The following is a 16,324-nucleotide window of genomic DNA, read 5'->3' on the forward strand; positions in this document are numbered from 1 at the left end:
ACAGGGCCCTCTTCATAAATCAGATCATGCTTAACACCCTCCAGTGGCTCCCATCTCACCGAGAATAAATCCCAACTCCTCATCCTGGCTTACTCGGCTTTATATGAGCCGAGCAATAGTTCCTTCCCCACCCTCACCAAGTCCATCTCCCACCCCACAGCCCTTTTTTTTCCTGGCCTGACGCTGGAGGCCACGTTCATTTTCACCTTAGGGCTTTTGCACTGGCTGAACTGCCCTAGAGGGGCCTAAAGGAGTGTGAGGGGAGGAGTCCCCGGGTAGGGCAGGCCTTGGGGGGGTGGGAGGATGTTGCTAGGGTGGCTGATTGGAAACTGGGCCCTGGGGTATAGAGAATATCTTCTGGTGTGCCTATGGAGAGGGAGCGACCACAGATGGGACAAATGACCTTCAGCTGGGCGTAGCAGTGGAAGACAGACTCCAGGGAGACAATGTCCCCCCTGCTCCCACCTCACTTCCATTCTATTCATTCACACCATCTCTCTGTGGCCCACTGCCTTGAGCTCTTATCACCTGTTTATTCTTCCTCCTCAGCAGCCAGGCTCCTAGATATGGAAGTCTTCTTATGGGGGGAGAAGAGGAAGATAATGTGCAATTCCAGCAGGTGGAGAGGGGTTTGGGCTGAGCCTAGCATCCTAGGGCTAGAATCTGGGTGTCCCCTCCTAAGAAGGTGTAGGAGAGGGGTGAGCCAGATCACACCCCAAGGCAGCCTCATCAGTGGCCCCTCTCACCTCCTACTCTACCAGCAGCAGGTGGCGTCTGAGGCTGCAGACCAGTGAACCAGAAGAGGCAGGACTGGAGCCTGGGGTGGGGGCCTTAACACACACACACACACACACACACACACACACATACACACACACACACAGTGGGGGTGGGGAAGCGCTCTGAGAAGAGGTCATCAGCACCAGGGGCTGGATGCTTCAAAGGTTGGGGCCCATCGACCCATGTGAATTAATAGAGATGACCCGCTCAGCACCTATGGAGATAGATTCCCTCTTCTCCAGGTCAATGGGAGGGCAGACAGCAGGAGAGGCAGGGCAGAGAGGGGGCTCAGAGGAAGGAAGACAGAGCCACAGGGCTTGTGGGAAGAGCGTGGGCCCAAGCAGAAGAGCAGCGAAGACCACTCTGGAAAGAAAAAGGGCGGCTGAAGAAGCCAAGGGCGATGGGCAGGGAGTCACGGTCAGCAAGGGGTTGTGGTCCAGTGTGTGCCACCATCCCAGCCACTGCTGGCCTGGGTCCCCGCTATCCGAGGAGGGCCTGGCCCAGGGTTGCAGTATCTCCCCCCCAGATTCCACGTGCTTTGTTTCTTCTTGCAAAGCAGCCTTTATCCCTCTACCAGATGCCCTCACCCACCCATACAGAACACAGGCTAAGCCCAGACTCTGCCAATCCCGCCAGACCAGCAGAAAGGACTAGGATTTGCATAGCCCTGGGGAGCCCTTCTTTCCTCACATCTCTGCTGGGTGACACCCTCAACCACCCCCACATGCGTGTGGTGTTAGCGTCGCCCACTCCCTATCTCATGCACACAGCCAGGCGATCTCACCCACAGGCACGGTCATATATGTTCATTCAGTCTCCCAGCCGGACACACCTGTTCCCCAGTTCACAGGCACCCCCAGTCTGTCTTTTGCTCACAGTCACACACTCCTTTCCCCTAGGTCTCCAAGGGGGTGGGAGGACCCCAGCCCATGGCCCTGTAATCAGGCCCTCCCTCAGGGCTGCACAGCCACATCGGACTTGACTCCAAAGGTGCTTTATTGAGGAGCGAGGCACAGAGAATGCACAGGAGGAGCCTCATCAGTTCACCCCTATGGGGCCCTAGCCTCCGCTCCCCCTGCAGCCAAGTTGAGGGTGGGGTGTGTGCAACTAATCCCAAAAGGTCATGGAGTGGAGATGAGGAGGGCGGGGAGGAGCAGAAGAGGGAGCTGGTGACCTTTCAGTGTGCAGGGGCAGGAGACAGCCCGGGCTGATACTTCTCCCCCTCCCCCCTCTTCCTCCCACCCCTGGGGGGTGTGGGCCTTGCTAGTAGTTAGTCCCTCTCAGAGTGGCTTTGTTCCCAGTGCCCAAATGCCCTGGGTAGTGGTATTAGGGACTCAAGGTTTCATTAAGTCTGGGAGTGAAGTAATGTAGGGCCCAGCAGACTCCACCTAAAGGGCCAAGGAGCTGCCCCCTCCTGGGGTGAGGGGCCTCGACCCGTTCTCCCCCTAACAGTCCCCGAGATGGGACACATGAGGCCACCCGTGCTCAGCACCCGACCCTTATGTAAATGTCCTTTTTCTTGTCTCCTGTTTTTTCTTACTTGGCACTGAACGCAGGGACCTGGGCTAGGAGAGCCCGAGAGGGCCCCGGCCGCTAGGGGGCGGCGCGCTCCCGGGGCAGGTCGAGCCGGTCCCCGTCGGTGCGCGGCGAGTAGGCGGCTGCAGGCGCGGAGGCGTCCAGGGCGAAGGGGCCGGGGCCGGGGCCGGGGCCTGGGCTGGAGCGGCCGGAGGACGCGGACGAGGCGGCGGGGCTGAGCTGAACGGCCGTGGTGTCCTGCGCCGTGCGCTCGCTGCTCTCCATCTCCAGCGCCACCGGCCCGGCGCCGCTGCCGCCCCGGCCCGGGCGCTTGGCGGCCGCTGAGTGCAGGCGGGACGCGGGGCCCCGGCGGCTCCACGCGCAGCAGGCCGCGAAGAGGCCCAGCGCCAGCACCAGCAGAGCCGGCCCCACCACCAGCGGCGCGTAGTGCCTGGGCGGGAAGGAGGCGAAGGCGCCCACCAGGGTCACGTTCACGCCCACCAACAGCACGCACAGCCCGCAGGCGCAGCACAGCGCTGGGGACCGCAGCTCCGGCAGCCAGCCCCGCGCGCCGGCGGGCGCTGGTGCCGCTGGCCCTCCACTCTTCCCTTTGGGCGGCATCGGTCTGGAGATGCCGAGCACTCATCAGGCTCCTTCTCGTCGCCGGCCCGGACCAGCCCCCATGTCAGCGGCCGAGCGCCCAGTCATCCTGTGGGACAGAGCAAGAGGGAGGGGTCAGCAGCGTATCTCAGTTTCCAACCCCACGGTCAGTTCTGGGGCTACATCCAGTGCCTGGGAGTGCAGAGGTCATCTCGGCCAGCCTCTGCCTCTGGGAAGCAGTAGCCCACCTGGAAAGAGCCTCCCTTTGCTTTCCTACCCAGTCCCTGGAGCCCTCTGGTTAATCTGCCATCCTCCTACCCTCCCTCCTCCAGACAGACACAGCCTCTCCACCTCCCCTCCTCCAGGAAGCCTTCTCGGGCTAATTAAATGGAGTGAATGGCTTCAAAGTGCTGAAATGAGAATCATTATCAATAGTCCTAGTTAGAGGGCAAGTGGCCACTCTTGGGATTTAGACACACACCCCCAGCCCCCCCCAGGGCCTTATAAATATAGCCCCTCCTTGCCCAGAAGAGGTCTAGCAAGTTACCTCAGATCCAGGAGCAGGACCTAATGCCCTGCCTCCTGGCCTGCATGTCCCCACCTTAGGCTCTGGGAGGCATGGCAGTGACATCCTGAGCATCAGGTGAGGCCCTGGAGTGAGTGACCGCATGAGTGTGAGGAGCTTCTAACGTCTCAGATGGGCAGTGAGAAGGGACAGTCCCTACGTAGGTTGGGTTTGGCTGGAGCAGATCCAAGGCCCCAGGTTCTTTCTAGACCGGGAATTCCATGAGATTCCAGTCCTGCCTCCATCCCACCTTCCCCAGGCCCCTCCCCCAGGATTCTACTGTTGAACCTGAACTCACAAACCTGATCACTGGATGCTAGAATTCCTTTCTAGGATTCTCTAGTGGTATCTGGGATCTATCAGCGGATTCTAGAATTCAGGGCATGCACAAGCAAGCGTAAGGTAATCGGAGTCTAGGGATTTAAGACCTCTATTGAGAATTCTGTTCTATAATGTGAAGTCACAGGCATGAAGGCCCTCAAAGGATGAGATCATAACTATGGAGTTGTGTTAAAATTGTGAGAAAAAAAATTCACAAAAGGGCTCTGAGTGGGGATGAGAGGCACATAATCAGATGGTCCCACACCTGGGAGCAGAGCATGCAGGATAAGTAAGGGAGCCTGACCTGGACACGTGGCCTGTCCAGGCTTCATGTTAACACCTGTCATGTAGGACTGACTAATAAGAGAACCTACCTCACAGGGTGTAGTAATAATTAAGTGCTTAAAGCTAAATCAAATGCTTAGAACAGAGCCTGGAACATAGTGAGAATTCAATGAATGTTGGCCATTTGCCAGTGCGGTAGTTGATAGACAAGGGGGCAATAAACTCTCAGATCTGGGAGGTCGGCCTTGTTTAGTTTGCAGAGAGAACAGTGGTCTGTCCCTCGGGTGGAAGTGCCCAAGCAACAGGCTCTGAGTTGTCCCGTGGGTGTCCAAAGCCTGCACACAGTGGGACGGAGAGAGTTTGATTACTTGTGAATGAAAATGAGGGCAGGTGCCAGACGGGTAGCTCGGGTCCTCACTCTGGACACAGGTTTGAAGCAGCCTGGCCCAAGCAGGTCAGAGAGCCTGGCAAGGGCAGGGGCCACCTCCATTTCTGCCCAGATCTGATGGCTCCAGGGCACCCTTCTCTGGCTCCATAGCAAGAGGTAGAGTTCTACTGGGACTCCAGCCAGAAGCACTTGGCTGACACGCTAAGCTGGCAGGAATTCAGAAATTCCCAAATCCTGGCAAAAAAGGAAGACAAAACAAAACCAAAAAACAACACACCCCGTGTTGACCCTGGAGGGCATTTACAGACCACAGATTTCTCAAGAAGTTCCACATTTGCCCTAACCCGTTTGGCTCAGTGGATAGAGCGTCGGCCTGCGGACTCAAGGGTCCCAGTTTAGATTCCGGACAAGGGCATGTACCTTGGTTGCAGGCACATCCCCAGTGCGGGGTGTGCAGGAGGCAGCAGATCGATGTTTCTCTCTCATCGATGTTTCTAACTCTCTATCCCTCTCCCTTTCTCTCTGTAAAAAATCAATAAAATATATTTAAAAAAAAAAGAAGTTCCACGTTTGCATGAACCATTTGCTCTCTTTAACCTGCAGCTGTTGTCTTGCCGGCAGAATAGTAACCACTAACGGGTACAGCAATTTCCAGTTTGCAAAGCACTTCACATTCATGACATCACTGAACGGTACAACTGATTGATACTTATTAACAGCCACATTTCACAACCGAGGAAATGGAGGCTCAGAGCGGGAGGTGGAGTGGCTCCCACGACTGCACTAGAAGATGACGCTCTGAGACCAGAGTCGGGGAACACATGACTTGGTGCAGTTGTGTGCAGCTTTGCTTCATCTTAAAGAGCAGAGTTTGATCCCCTGGGGGCTGATGTGGAGGCAAATCCTAACTTTCCTGTTGCCCTCAGGAGGGGCTGTGAGATTCCCTACTATAGCCCCCGTTTCTCAAGTTTTAATATTCAATGTGGGATATTCATGAGGTGGGTAGGAGCTTGAAAAGAGGGGCTATGTGAATCTCCAGCATCATCTGACAAAGGCAGGTCTTCCCTCCTATGGGGAGGCTCAGTCTGAGGCTGATGGAGGGAGCCCCTGGTAGAGGGGATGGAGGCTGGCTCTTCACCTCAGCACACAACCAACTGCTGAAAGCTGACACTGGCCGCAGGTGGCTGGAGGGTCCAAGTTTCTTTTCCCTTGTGGGGAAGTCTCTTTGTCTTTGAGATTCAGCAGTTTTACTAAGATGTGCCCAGGTGAGATTTCTTCATATTTATCCTTCTTGGGCTTCCTGGGGCTTCATACCATCTGTGGCTTGATTCCCCACTGCCACCCCAGTTTTGAAATATTTTCAGCCTTTATCTTTTCCCCATTCTTTCCCCTCCTCTCCTTCTGAGACCCTAGTTGTGCTCATGTTCAACCGTTTGACATTATCTTATGTCTCTTACACTCTATTCTGTATTTTCTAGCCTGTTTATCCTCTCTCTGTTTCTGTCTGGTTATTTTTCTTCTGATCTAGCATATGGTTTACCAAACCTCTCTTCATCTGTGTCTTCTTCATCAATTCAGTTCTTCATTCCAGTTCTAGAATTTCCAGTTCTAAAATTGCCACTTGATTATTTTCCAAAGATTCCAGGTGTGATTTTTTGTTGTTGATTCTCTCTTATCTGTTTTCTTGAACATATTAAACCCTTTAATTTCCATGTCTGAAAACTCCAACATCTGGATCTCTTGTTTCTATTATTTGTTTCATTGCTCTTGGTTTTTGGTCATTTAAGTCTTACCTCTTGGAATGCCAGTTAAGTTTTTATTAAGTGTTCAGCATTGTAGAGATAGCCTGAGGCTCTGAATGGTGTCAACTTCCTCAAGAGATGTACTTTTGCTTCTGACAGGCAGCTAAAGAAGGAACCAACCACTTTAACCTGCCCTTTGAAGGCAGGGACTGAGAGCTGTGCTTCAGTCTTTCTGAGCCTGGGTTATATGTGGTTAATGGTACTCTCACAGGATAGCCCTTTGAGCTCCCCAATTAGAAGCTGAACTTTGTTTGTTTTTGTTGTTGTTGTTTTTAAAACAGGGTCTCTCTTCCTTTTAAGCCCTGAATTTCTATTTTGACTTGCCAACTCCGTGGCCACGGCCCCCTACAAACTGCAAAATCCCTTAAGGGAAAAAGTGAAACCAAATATTCTTTTCTCTCCAAGATCATGGCCCCTCAAGTCCTTACAGCCTTGGTAGCTCTTCCGTGTCCTTAAACAGAGTTCTTAATGGTCTACTGCAGCATTCTTAGTTATCCTCAGTGAGTGAGTTGGTCTGATACAAGCTAGTCTATCTTAGCCAGAAGCAAGTCTAGGTGAGACTCTGAAATTAGCACCTTCAGATTGCTAAATTAATTGTGCTAGGCTGAGCACTTTCAGTAATAGGAGATAAACTATTACTGTGATAGCCCCATTTTATAGATGAGGCTATTGAGGCAAGAAAGATCAAACTCACAGGCGACCACTGAGTAGCAGTGGTGGTGCCAGGATTTGAAACCTGGTGTCCTGATCTGGAAGCCTGAGCGCTCAGTTTCGCACGGTGCTAGGCTTGCTAAATGCTTGTTGAGTGACTCTCCTCAGGGCCCTGTAGATAAGCTTCTGTAATTAGCACTTACACTGCTCAACTGTCAACAGCACAAGAGGCCTGGCGTGTTTTGAGTGTCTCTCCAGAAGGTAGACTTGCTGCTCCGTGGCTTAGCTCACTAAGCCCAACAAAAGAATGCCTGCCCAGGGGCTGAGCTTCCAAGTGCTAATTGTCAATGAATGATGCTTATCTGCTCCTGGTTGGCAGAGCTGACTCTGGAAGACAAAAAACTACTTCCAGAGTTTCCGCCCAGGCAGAGAAAGGGCCAAGGGCTCTTTCTGCCTCCACCCTGGTTAACTGGGATTTGGGGGTACACAGAGGTGAGGTGTTGAGGTCTCTCAGCTGTTGCAATTCGATTCCACCTGTGGACCGTGGCCCTCCAGTTGGAGCTGTTGCACTCTTTCGTTGAGGGAGCTCTGCTTAGCTCCGTAGTGTCACTGGGGTTGTTGACTAAACCTTTCTGGTTCTTCCCGCTTCTGAACACGTTAAGATTGCACTTGCCGGTCAATGTGGGGTTAGGTGGGACTATGACTTGTTCTGGTTAATGAATTATGACTTGCTCCACTTTCAGGCTGGAGTATTTAATTTGGAAGCAGAATGCTCCCACTTGATGCTATTGCGATCCCAACACCTCCAGCAAATCATCAATACGTCCTCAGTAGGTGGAGGCAAGAACTCCTGAGGAGGGGTCTCTGTCTGAGCCCCTTGAGATCAGCCTGCCCTACCCCCTGGCCCAGTCCATGGGTCTGGATGTCTGTGTTGTACAAGAGCAGTTGCTTGACCAGGGCAGCTGCCAGGCCTCCTGGCCCCAGGTTCCTACTCCAAGGGCCTCTGGGCAATATCAACCATCAGACATCAGACATGAGCCACTGGTCCCAGCCCCCGTACTCCAAGTGTGATTGAGGGACTCATTTGCTCAGTCTGAACTTTTTGTCCCTTACTGTGAACCCCTCTGTTTCCCTTGATCTTAGTCCATTTGTCCCTCCCCCCTCTGAAAAGTCTGGGCCAGCCCCTTCCCCTGGCCACTCCCAGCCCCAGTGCTCTTTCTATCCCAAGCTCCTCCCATCCTCACTGCACCCCATCCTCAGGGAACCCCATCCTCATTGCTGGCTTACTCACCACCCTGGAAAGCTCTCAGCTTCTCCAACTGAACTCTGCCTCCCAAAAGCCCCAAGGGCGGCCACCCGCCCCCCTCCAGTCAAATCCACAGGCCTCTCCCCACCCCAAGTGGCAGACACAGGGGTGTGCATGCGTGCGCGCGCGTGCACACACAACACCCATGGGCACTCAGTGACCAGACATGCCCAGAAATACAAACACAGATGCATTATACACTGAGAATTGCAGACACAGGCCAACAGGTAGACAGACACTCGCTCAGTTGTCTGCCTATCTGGTGGCAGTGAGTGCTGCCCAGCAGAGGTGCCTCTGGAGACTTCTGACTTCTCTTTACCTGGGAGTGTGGGGGTGGAGGGGAGCTACCCGGTAGTGAGGGGAGCCGGAGCCCTGGGAGAGGTGATGAGGGGCAGAGGCCATTCTAGCTGCTCTGAGGGGCCTTCCCATTTGCTCACAGTTTCTCTTACCTGGGCTCAGTTTTTGCTGAGTTTGGATGGTCTCTGCTGACCCCGCTTTGATCCAGCTGAGAGGCCCAGTGACACAGGACTCTCTCAGGCCTCTCCTGCCCCCTCCCCTCAGTCCAGAGCACCAGAGCATTTCCAGTCCAATCCCCAGCCCAATCTGCCACCAGCCCTGCAGATTCTCCCCTCCAGGTCTCTCTAGAATCCAGCCCTTCCTCTCTGGTCTCACTGCCACCCCTTTCTTCCTGTGCATTAAAATCCCAGCCCTGGCTCCCTCCAGGTAGCCCTCGTGACTGTGCTGGAGTAGAGCTGAACTCACCAGGTGTGGTCCAGCGAGCATGCTGCTCCCTGGGCCTGCACCACGAGCTGACTTGACCTTCACCTGGCTAACTCCAGCTCAGCCCCCAGAGTGCAGCTGGGATGCCACTCCCCTCAGGAAGCCTCCCTTAACTCCCCAAATCGGCAGGCAACCCGTGACTCCCGGGTCCAGGTCTGCTTCCTCCCTGAGGACCATGATTATATCCGCCTCGAAGCCACTTCCCCGGAGCAGTGCCCCAGTCTCCCAGGGGCCCAGGGAATATGGGTAAATCAACGGTGAAGGGAGGAGTTGGTCAGCGGGGCCTCTGGTGTGTCTCCTGTCTTCCCGGCTCCATCTGCCTCTTGGCTTTGAAGGCACTCTGTGCCCACTTCTCTCTGACTTGTTCCTTCGCTTTGGGAGGTGTGGTGGGCAGCTGGGTGGGGCTGGAGGTGGATTCTACCGCAGGCTCTCACTGAGTTAAAGGGGGAGATCAAAGACTAGCAGAGGGACCAAAGCAGCCACTGTGCTGTCTCCCCTCGGTGTCCCTCTCTGTTTTTCTCATCTCTTTTGGAAGAACCCTGTCGCAAGGCTACAGGTCCCTGACCTCCTGTCTAGGCACAACCCAGTTCCCCTGGGGTTCGGGGCTGGCTGGAGCATCTCCTCCATTCCTTACAGCAGCCCCTTCTCATGCCCTCTCCTCTCTCCCCTCTCCTCTCAACTCCTCCCTCCAGCTTCCTCCAGCTCCTTCACTTGCCTGAGCCAGTCGGTGGCCCCCTGAGCACCCAGGGCCAGCAGGAGGAAGGGATTCCAAGAGATTCCTGAAGCAGGAGTGGGGTGGGGTGGGGTGGAAGGGCGGGCTGGTCTCCCTGACTCACCCACCGGCCTGGCTGCGGCGATCCGGACTCCGCGGCGGGTGGGCAGGGGCGCTGTGGGCCCGGGAGCAGCCCCTGGCCTCCGCGGGCTGGGCGGGGAGGGCCGAGCGAGCGAGCGAGCGCGTGCGGGGGGCGGCGGCCAGGCGCGCAGATTCCAGCGTGGTCGCGGCCCCTCGGTCCCTCTGACCCCAGGAGGAGCGATGATCTCACGAAGTGTCCTGCTCCCCTCTCCTCCTCGCCGCGCGTCTCCCCTCCCCCTTTGGCGTCGTTGTGGGTTTCAAGGCCCCGGCTGGCCGAGACCCCAGCCGCCCACAGGCTCTGGTGTGGACTTTCTGAGTCCGCGGTGGACACAGCGCCGCTCACCCTCCAGCGAGGGGTGCGGGTCCCCCTGGGTCTGTCTGCAGCCTCGAACGGATTTCCTCGGAGGGGGTGGGGACGGAGCTGTGGGAGCGGGGAGATTCTTCCAGGGGTGGGATTGTTCTCAATCACCCTTCCCCAGCCACCCTCCACCAATCCTGCCCCTAGAAAGGGGTGTGGCCACAGCCTCTCAGGGGACTGTGTCTCCCCAGAGCAATGGGGAAGGGCTCTTGGGGCGAAAGAATGAGGAGGGAGTGCGGGCTCAAGGCCACCAGCCTGGGCTGTGTTAGCGAGACCGGGTGGCATCTGAGGGGCGACTTTCCAGACCCCGGGTTCAGCTGGAAGAGCCCCGCTGCCTCCCTGTCATCCATCCTCCCATCCCCACACAGCCCCCCCTATGTGAGCTGGTGCCAGACTCCCTCCACCCTGACAGTGGTCCTGTGAGGGTGCTGCTGTCCTGACCCTCCACCTGCAGGTGAGGAAGCTGAGGCACGGGGCCAGAACAAGGATCTGAGTCTTAACTCCAGACTCCACCCCGCGGTCAGTCCCCAGGTTGGCCTAGCGGACTGCCTGGACCAAGCACTCTCCCCACCACCCAGCCAGGGGCCCGCCAGGCACAGCCACAGCCACCGCTATTGGACAGAACTGATTTCGTTTATTGAACAGAGCGCGGGCAGAGCAGGTCCGGTGACCTGGCTCTCTCCACACCCGTCCAGTGCTTAAATATTGCAGGGTTCGGGAGCTGCTCAGAGGTGAGAGGGCACTGCCCCGTAACACTACCCACCACTCCACCCCTGCCCCCTTGGCCCAACCTCACCTTCTTCCAAAGCAGGGGTGGGGAGAAGGCCTGTGTCTCTACATGGACCACGCCTGTGACCAGGTTGAGGGCGTGGGGGTGCCCGGAGTGGAGACACGCTTGGGAGGGAATATCTGGACATTCACCTGCACTGGGGGAAGGAGTCTCAAGGAGCTTATATTGGGGGTGGGGAGTGGGGGGTGGGAGAAAAGAGGAGCCAGATGTGGCCTCAAGAACTCCCACCCAGTTTCAAGGGTCCTTTGAACCCCACCCAATTCTCCAGTGCCTTTCTTTCTTTTTCTTTTTTTAAATCCTCAATGAGGATATTTTTCCATTGATTTTTAGAGAGAGTGGATGAGAGAGAAAGACAGAGAGAAACATTGATGTGAGAGAAACCCATTGATTGGTTGCCTCCTGCACAAGCCCTGACCAGGGCCTGGGCCAGGGAGGAGCCTGCAACGGAGGTACAGAGGTCCGTGCCCTTGACCAGAATCAAACCCGGGATCCTTGGTCCACAGGCTGACACTCTATCCACTGAGCCAAACCGGCTAGGGCTCCAGTGCCTTTCTATATGTTCATTCCTTAATTTATTCCACTCTGACCCCCACTGCTCTGTGCCTTGCCCTGTCAGCCTTCGGGGAGATCATGGCTGGGAAGGGTTGATGGTGGGCCCGGTTGGGAGAGCCCAGCTCCCCTTGCCCCACTCCCACCCCCTCCAGCCTTGGGCACTTATGGGGGTGCTGCAGGTGAGAATTGAAGATAGACAGGAGGAAGGGTTCCTTATTGATCAAGGAGGGGCCGCCAAGCCTGATGATAATGAGGTTTCGAGAGGAGGAAGGAAAGGGGAAGAGGCAGGAGCAGGAGCAGGAAGGAGGAGGGGAAGAGGAAAAGGCAAGGAGGGGAGTTGACTCCCCCCAGACTGGAAGAATGAAACACTCCACAATGGACCAGAGTATGTGACATTGAGCCCCTTGGTGGAGCTCTGTCCCTCCATGGTCAGGGAGCTGTTCCTTGTGGCCTGTGCAGAAAATAGCTCTTGGGCGGGGAGAGAGAGGAGACCTGGTGCAAGGTGTGGCTCCACAATCTCCCACCTTGGGACTTGATGAGTCTTTTTCCTACAGAGTCTCAACTTTCCCATCTGTACAGTGAGATGGTCTCTCCCACTTTTGGTTGGGTTTTCCAAAATCCACTGGGTATTTTCTGTATGCCCAGCTCTCTGCCCCTTACCCTCAAGAGGAGAAATAGACAAGGGCTATTCAGAGTGATGTGGGCTATGATGGAGGGAGCCCTGGGGTGATGGGAGCGCAGAGAAATCAGGGGAGGCTTCCAAGAGGAGGTGCCACTTGCCCGGATCCTTTCAGAATGAGATTCTTCCTAGCTTTGTCTTTTTGCTCACCAGACCAGGACAGAGGCCACAAACAGGTGTCTCTGAAGAGATCATGAAGGTGCATGTGTATGAAGAGTGGTATGGAAGGAGGAATAATGTTTTCTGCAGAGCCACATGCACCTGGGCCAGGTCCTCCTCACCCCAAGCCTGTGGGTGCATGGGGCCCTGAGGTGGATCTCTAGAGAAAGCCTGGGGAGTGTTTTTTCCATTACAATTAAGCCATTAACATTTATTGAGCCCCTTGGGACTTGATGGTGACAGGAAAAGGGCAACACATAGTAGGCTTAAATAGGATTAATAATTATTTTATGAAAAAGAAGACTTCAACCTGCCTGAAGGCTATCGAGAGAGGGAGACACAAGCTGGCGGGAGGACCAGGGGGGAACTGTGGTTAAGGGATTCTTGGAACGAGGCCTTTAATGGTGGGGGTTTTGAAAGGCAGAGAGGAGCAGAGGCGCCTCCAGGAGAACATGAGCCAGGGCTTGGAGGCTGGATGTGTTCTGAGTGTTCAGGAGCAGTGAGAGGGTGGAGGGTGGGGAGGAGAAAGAGGTTGGATGTCTTGTCTGGAGTCAAATACCAAGAGTCTCAGGGGCCGGCTCAGCTCAGGAGCCACCTCCTCCTGGAAGCCTCCCGTCATGACAGTGACCACTTGGTTTGTTTAGGATCCCTCTCCCCCCCTCACCTCCCACTCCCCCTCAGGTTCACTGCTGCTAAGGTCCCTGAGGAGTTGCACAGAGTTTTAATATCCCCAAAAGAATCAGATCCAGCCCCTCTACTCAGCCAGTGAGCTCGAGAGGCCCAGGGCCAGGCCTGGGGGCTGAAGGGCCCAGCCAGGACCCTGTCTGTGGTTCCTGTGGGCCTGTGGTTCACTTCTGTGACCAGGCTGAAGCAAGAGATCAGGGTATCCCTGGACCCTAAATTCCACAGAAACCAGTCAGTAGATAGAAAGTGGAAGGAAGCTGAGCTGAAGTCCAGAGAGAAAATCCAGGTCAAGAGCCTAAAACAAAGACCACCCGTGGGGCTTCCAGCGACATCTTGTTTCAGACCTCCAGACCCCCACTCTGTGGATCCCGTTGCCAAGAGCCTTGGCCAGGTCTGACATCTCCAGGTCCTGGTTCATTTCTGGTTTGGACCCAGGAGGGCTCTGAAATCCGGGTGGCAGGCAGGAAGGGAGGGCAGGGCAGGGCAGGGCAGGGGGCAGCCCCTCAGCCTGCGGCTCAGCCCTCCCCAGTCCCCCGGGCCCCTGGCTTCAGCTTCTCCAAGGTTCTGCTCACAGTGGCCAGGCTGCTTCGGACTCCTGTGGGGAGAGACCAGGACAGGGCTGCCTGAGTAGACAGATCTCTGGATCAGAGGTACCCAGAGGGACTTGGAGCAGAGTGGGATGGACTAGGGAGCCGGGGGGGGGGGGGGGGCCCAGGAGGCAGTTTCAGCCCCATTCATAGAGGCATGGATGGCCAGAACAGCCCTTCAAGAGGACTGCAGCCTGGTGTGGGGTTAGAGGCAGGAACTGGGGCCTGACTGCCTGGGCTCAGTTCTAGCCCTACTACTTCCAAGCTATGTCACTTAATTTCCCTGCGCCCCGTATATAAAGTGGGGCTAATTACAGTACCTTCCTCATATGGTTGTTCTGAGACTGGGATGAATTAATATATGTAAAGTGCTTGGAACAGTGTCTGGCATGGGACCTATGCTGAGCTGAGGCATCCTCCCGCTGGTGGCAGGCACTGTGGGCTGGGCTGCCTGGAATTTTCCAGTGTGTGGAGATGGGGCAGGAGGAAGGTGCCAGTTTCAGGTACCAGCTCTGAGAGTTGATTCTACAGTGGGAGAGGAGAGTGAGAAAATGAATGGGGCATGGGATGGAGGGGGGAGGGGCAGCGAGGTGCTGACAATCCCAGGCCCTGAGGACAAACAAGAGGAGTTTTGACTAAATATATGGAAGAACTACCCAACTCTGGGGGCTCTCTGAGGCTGGGGGGACCCCTTCTGCATGCCCCTCAAGGTTTCTCGTGGGTCCCACAGAGCTCAGCCAGAGGGGAAAGGCGGAAGAAGGATTCTGGAATTTCTGGCACTTACCCTCTTTATTGCCATTGGCGTTGGATCTTCCCTCCCCTTGATCTGGCGCTGGATGGGGGTGGACTCTCAGGTTCCCTGCAGGATGAGACCACCCCAAGCTCCCTGGTCACTAAGCCAGTTTTGGAAAGGGAAGTCCTTCCTGTTGTCTAATCTCCATTCCTGTGGCTGTCTTTGCTCCACTGTATTTTTTTAGGTCTTCTACACTATCTGGGCTGGTGTGGGGTGGGGAAAGGGCCTTGAAGGAGAAGATGGTAGGGAACTGGGGATATGTAAAGCCCCGTGGGATTGATGAGATGGGAGGGTGTATTTGGGGAGGTGGGGGCTATATAAGGGTGCTAAGGTCTTGAGGAACAAAGAAGGTTTTATGGTGGCTCAGGGATGAAGTGGGGAGATCTGGAGATTTTGGAGGTTTGGGGGAGATGGAAAATCTATCAGGGGAGATGGGAATTTTAGGTGCTCTGAGCTGCTTTAGGCACTTTTGCAGCAGGCTGGAGTCTGCTGCACTATAGTCATAGCAATGCCTGAACCACACACCCACACACACACACACACACACACACACACACACACACACAAGCAGGAGCAGTTACACATGTGGGCTCTGTTCCCTAAATAGTGGGCCACAGACTTACATACAAAGGGTCTCGCACAGACTTTGGCAGAGAATGCTGGGGAAGGGGAGAGGACTCACCTATGTTGGGCAGGATGTGGTCTAGGTTGAACCGAGCCTTCAGGAAGGGGTAGGCCAACATGAGGAGGCCTGGGAAGAGAGACACAGAGGGGTTCTGTGATGGGGAGGGACCTGGGGGTGGGAGCTGCATGAGCTGTGGGTGGCTGTGAGCCCAGGGGTGGTTTACAAGGGTGATATTGGACATGCATGGAGGAGTGCGCAGGTTGGGACTGTGGGTGGGTCAATGTGAGCCTGTGAGTGTGTGCACGGGCCGCTCTCTAACAGCGGGTCCCCGGAGGGGCAGAGAGCAGTGCCTATCTGGGGAAGGGGCTACAGGCCCCACCAACCACTGGAAATAGGCTCAGCTGCCACCACCACCACCAACTCCCCCAGGGTAGGGCTGGGGGGCTCCTCAGCATGCTCCTGTCCACCTAGACCTGGAGAGGGGGTAGCAGAAGAGTGGGTCCTGCCCTGCCATTCCCACTGTATCCCCAGACCAAGTGTCCGTGGCCCTTGGCTGGAGTTTGCAGGTACAGATGCCCAGAGCCCACAGCCTAGTGCTTCTGGTTCTGTTTGGCCCAGGGTGGTGGAGTGGGGGTGAGGGATGGTATTCAGCATCACTGTGGGCACAGTGGTGGGACCGGCCCAGATACACAGATGGACAGATGCCTGGACAGACAGATCTGCTGCTGAGACATACAGAGGAAAAAAGGAAACCCTTTGTCTGAGCTACATCCTGTCTTGGCTCAAGGAGGGTTCACTGGGAATTTGGTCCCCTTTTATCTGCTCCCATAGCCCCACCAGCAGGCTTATGAATCCTACCACAAGCCCAAGAGCCCAGGCCTGAGACTGGAGAGCCAGAGAGGAATGGGGCACAACTCCTTTCCTGGCAGTCCTTGGAGGGAACCTCACCCCAACCTTCCTCTCCCTCCCTGTACCCCCCAAAGCTGCCTTGCTCTAGCTTCCACCCTCCCCGACCAATTCCTGTTGTCCTAGCTCTTCCCTTCGTTTCCTGTTCACTTGCCCCTGCCCCTGCCCCCTCTCGGAGCCCAGCACCTGCTCACCCAGACCAGCAGCGCCAATAAAGATACCACCCAGAGCAGCCACAGCTTTGGACACGGAGACGCCGATGATGATGCTGCCGGCCACCAGGCCCAGGGCCACACACGCCAGCTGCAAGCAGTGGAAGTCTCTGCTGCTGATGGGGATGTCCAT

The 16,324-nt window shown here is 55.7% G+C and overlaps 2 protein-coding genes across 3 annotated transcripts; both read right to left on the reverse strand.

Annotated features, from left to right (window-relative positions):
- Nucleotides 1-1,775: 1,775 nt before the first annotated feature.
- On the reverse strand, nt 1,776-10,282 carry TMEM275 (transmembrane protein 275). Of its 2 annotated transcripts, none has more exons than XM_070403309.1 (2): nt 9,834-10,282; nt 1,776-3,004 (listed from the first exon to the last, which is right to left on the reverse strand). In XM_070403309.1, exon 2 carries the CDS (start codon nt 2,914-2,916, stop codon nt 2,374-2,376), a length of 543 nt encoding a protein of 180 aa, XP_070259410.1. In that variant the 5' UTR covers nt 2,917-3,004; nt 9,834-10,282; the 3' UTR covers nt 1,776-2,373. The 2 variants fall into 2 exon arrangements, with proteins under 2 accessions (XP_070259410.1, XP_070259409.1); XM_070403308.1 differs by having other exon boundaries at nt 9,830-10,282.
- Nucleotides 10,283-13,583: 3,301 nt separating this feature from the next.
- KNCN (kinocilin) lies at nt 13,584-16,324 on the reverse strand. Its single transcript, XM_070403310.1, has 4 exons — nt 16,174-16,324; nt 15,131-15,199; nt 14,440-14,514; nt 13,584-13,663 (listed from the first exon to the last, which is right to left on the reverse strand). Exons 1-4 carry the CDS (start codon nt 16,322-16,324, stop codon nt 13,584-13,586), a joined length of 375 nt encoding a protein of 124 aa, XP_070259411.1.

The sequence above is a fragment of the Myotis yumanensis genome, unplaced genomic scaffold (genome assembly GCF_028538775.1).
Source record: "Myotis yumanensis isolate MYYU_CA2020_CCGP unplaced genomic scaffold, mMyoYum1.0.hap1 SCAF_2, whole genome shotgun sequence".
NCBI classification, from domain to species: domain Eukaryota; kingdom Metazoa; phylum Chordata; class Mammalia; order Chiroptera; family Vespertilionidae; genus Myotis; species Myotis yumanensis.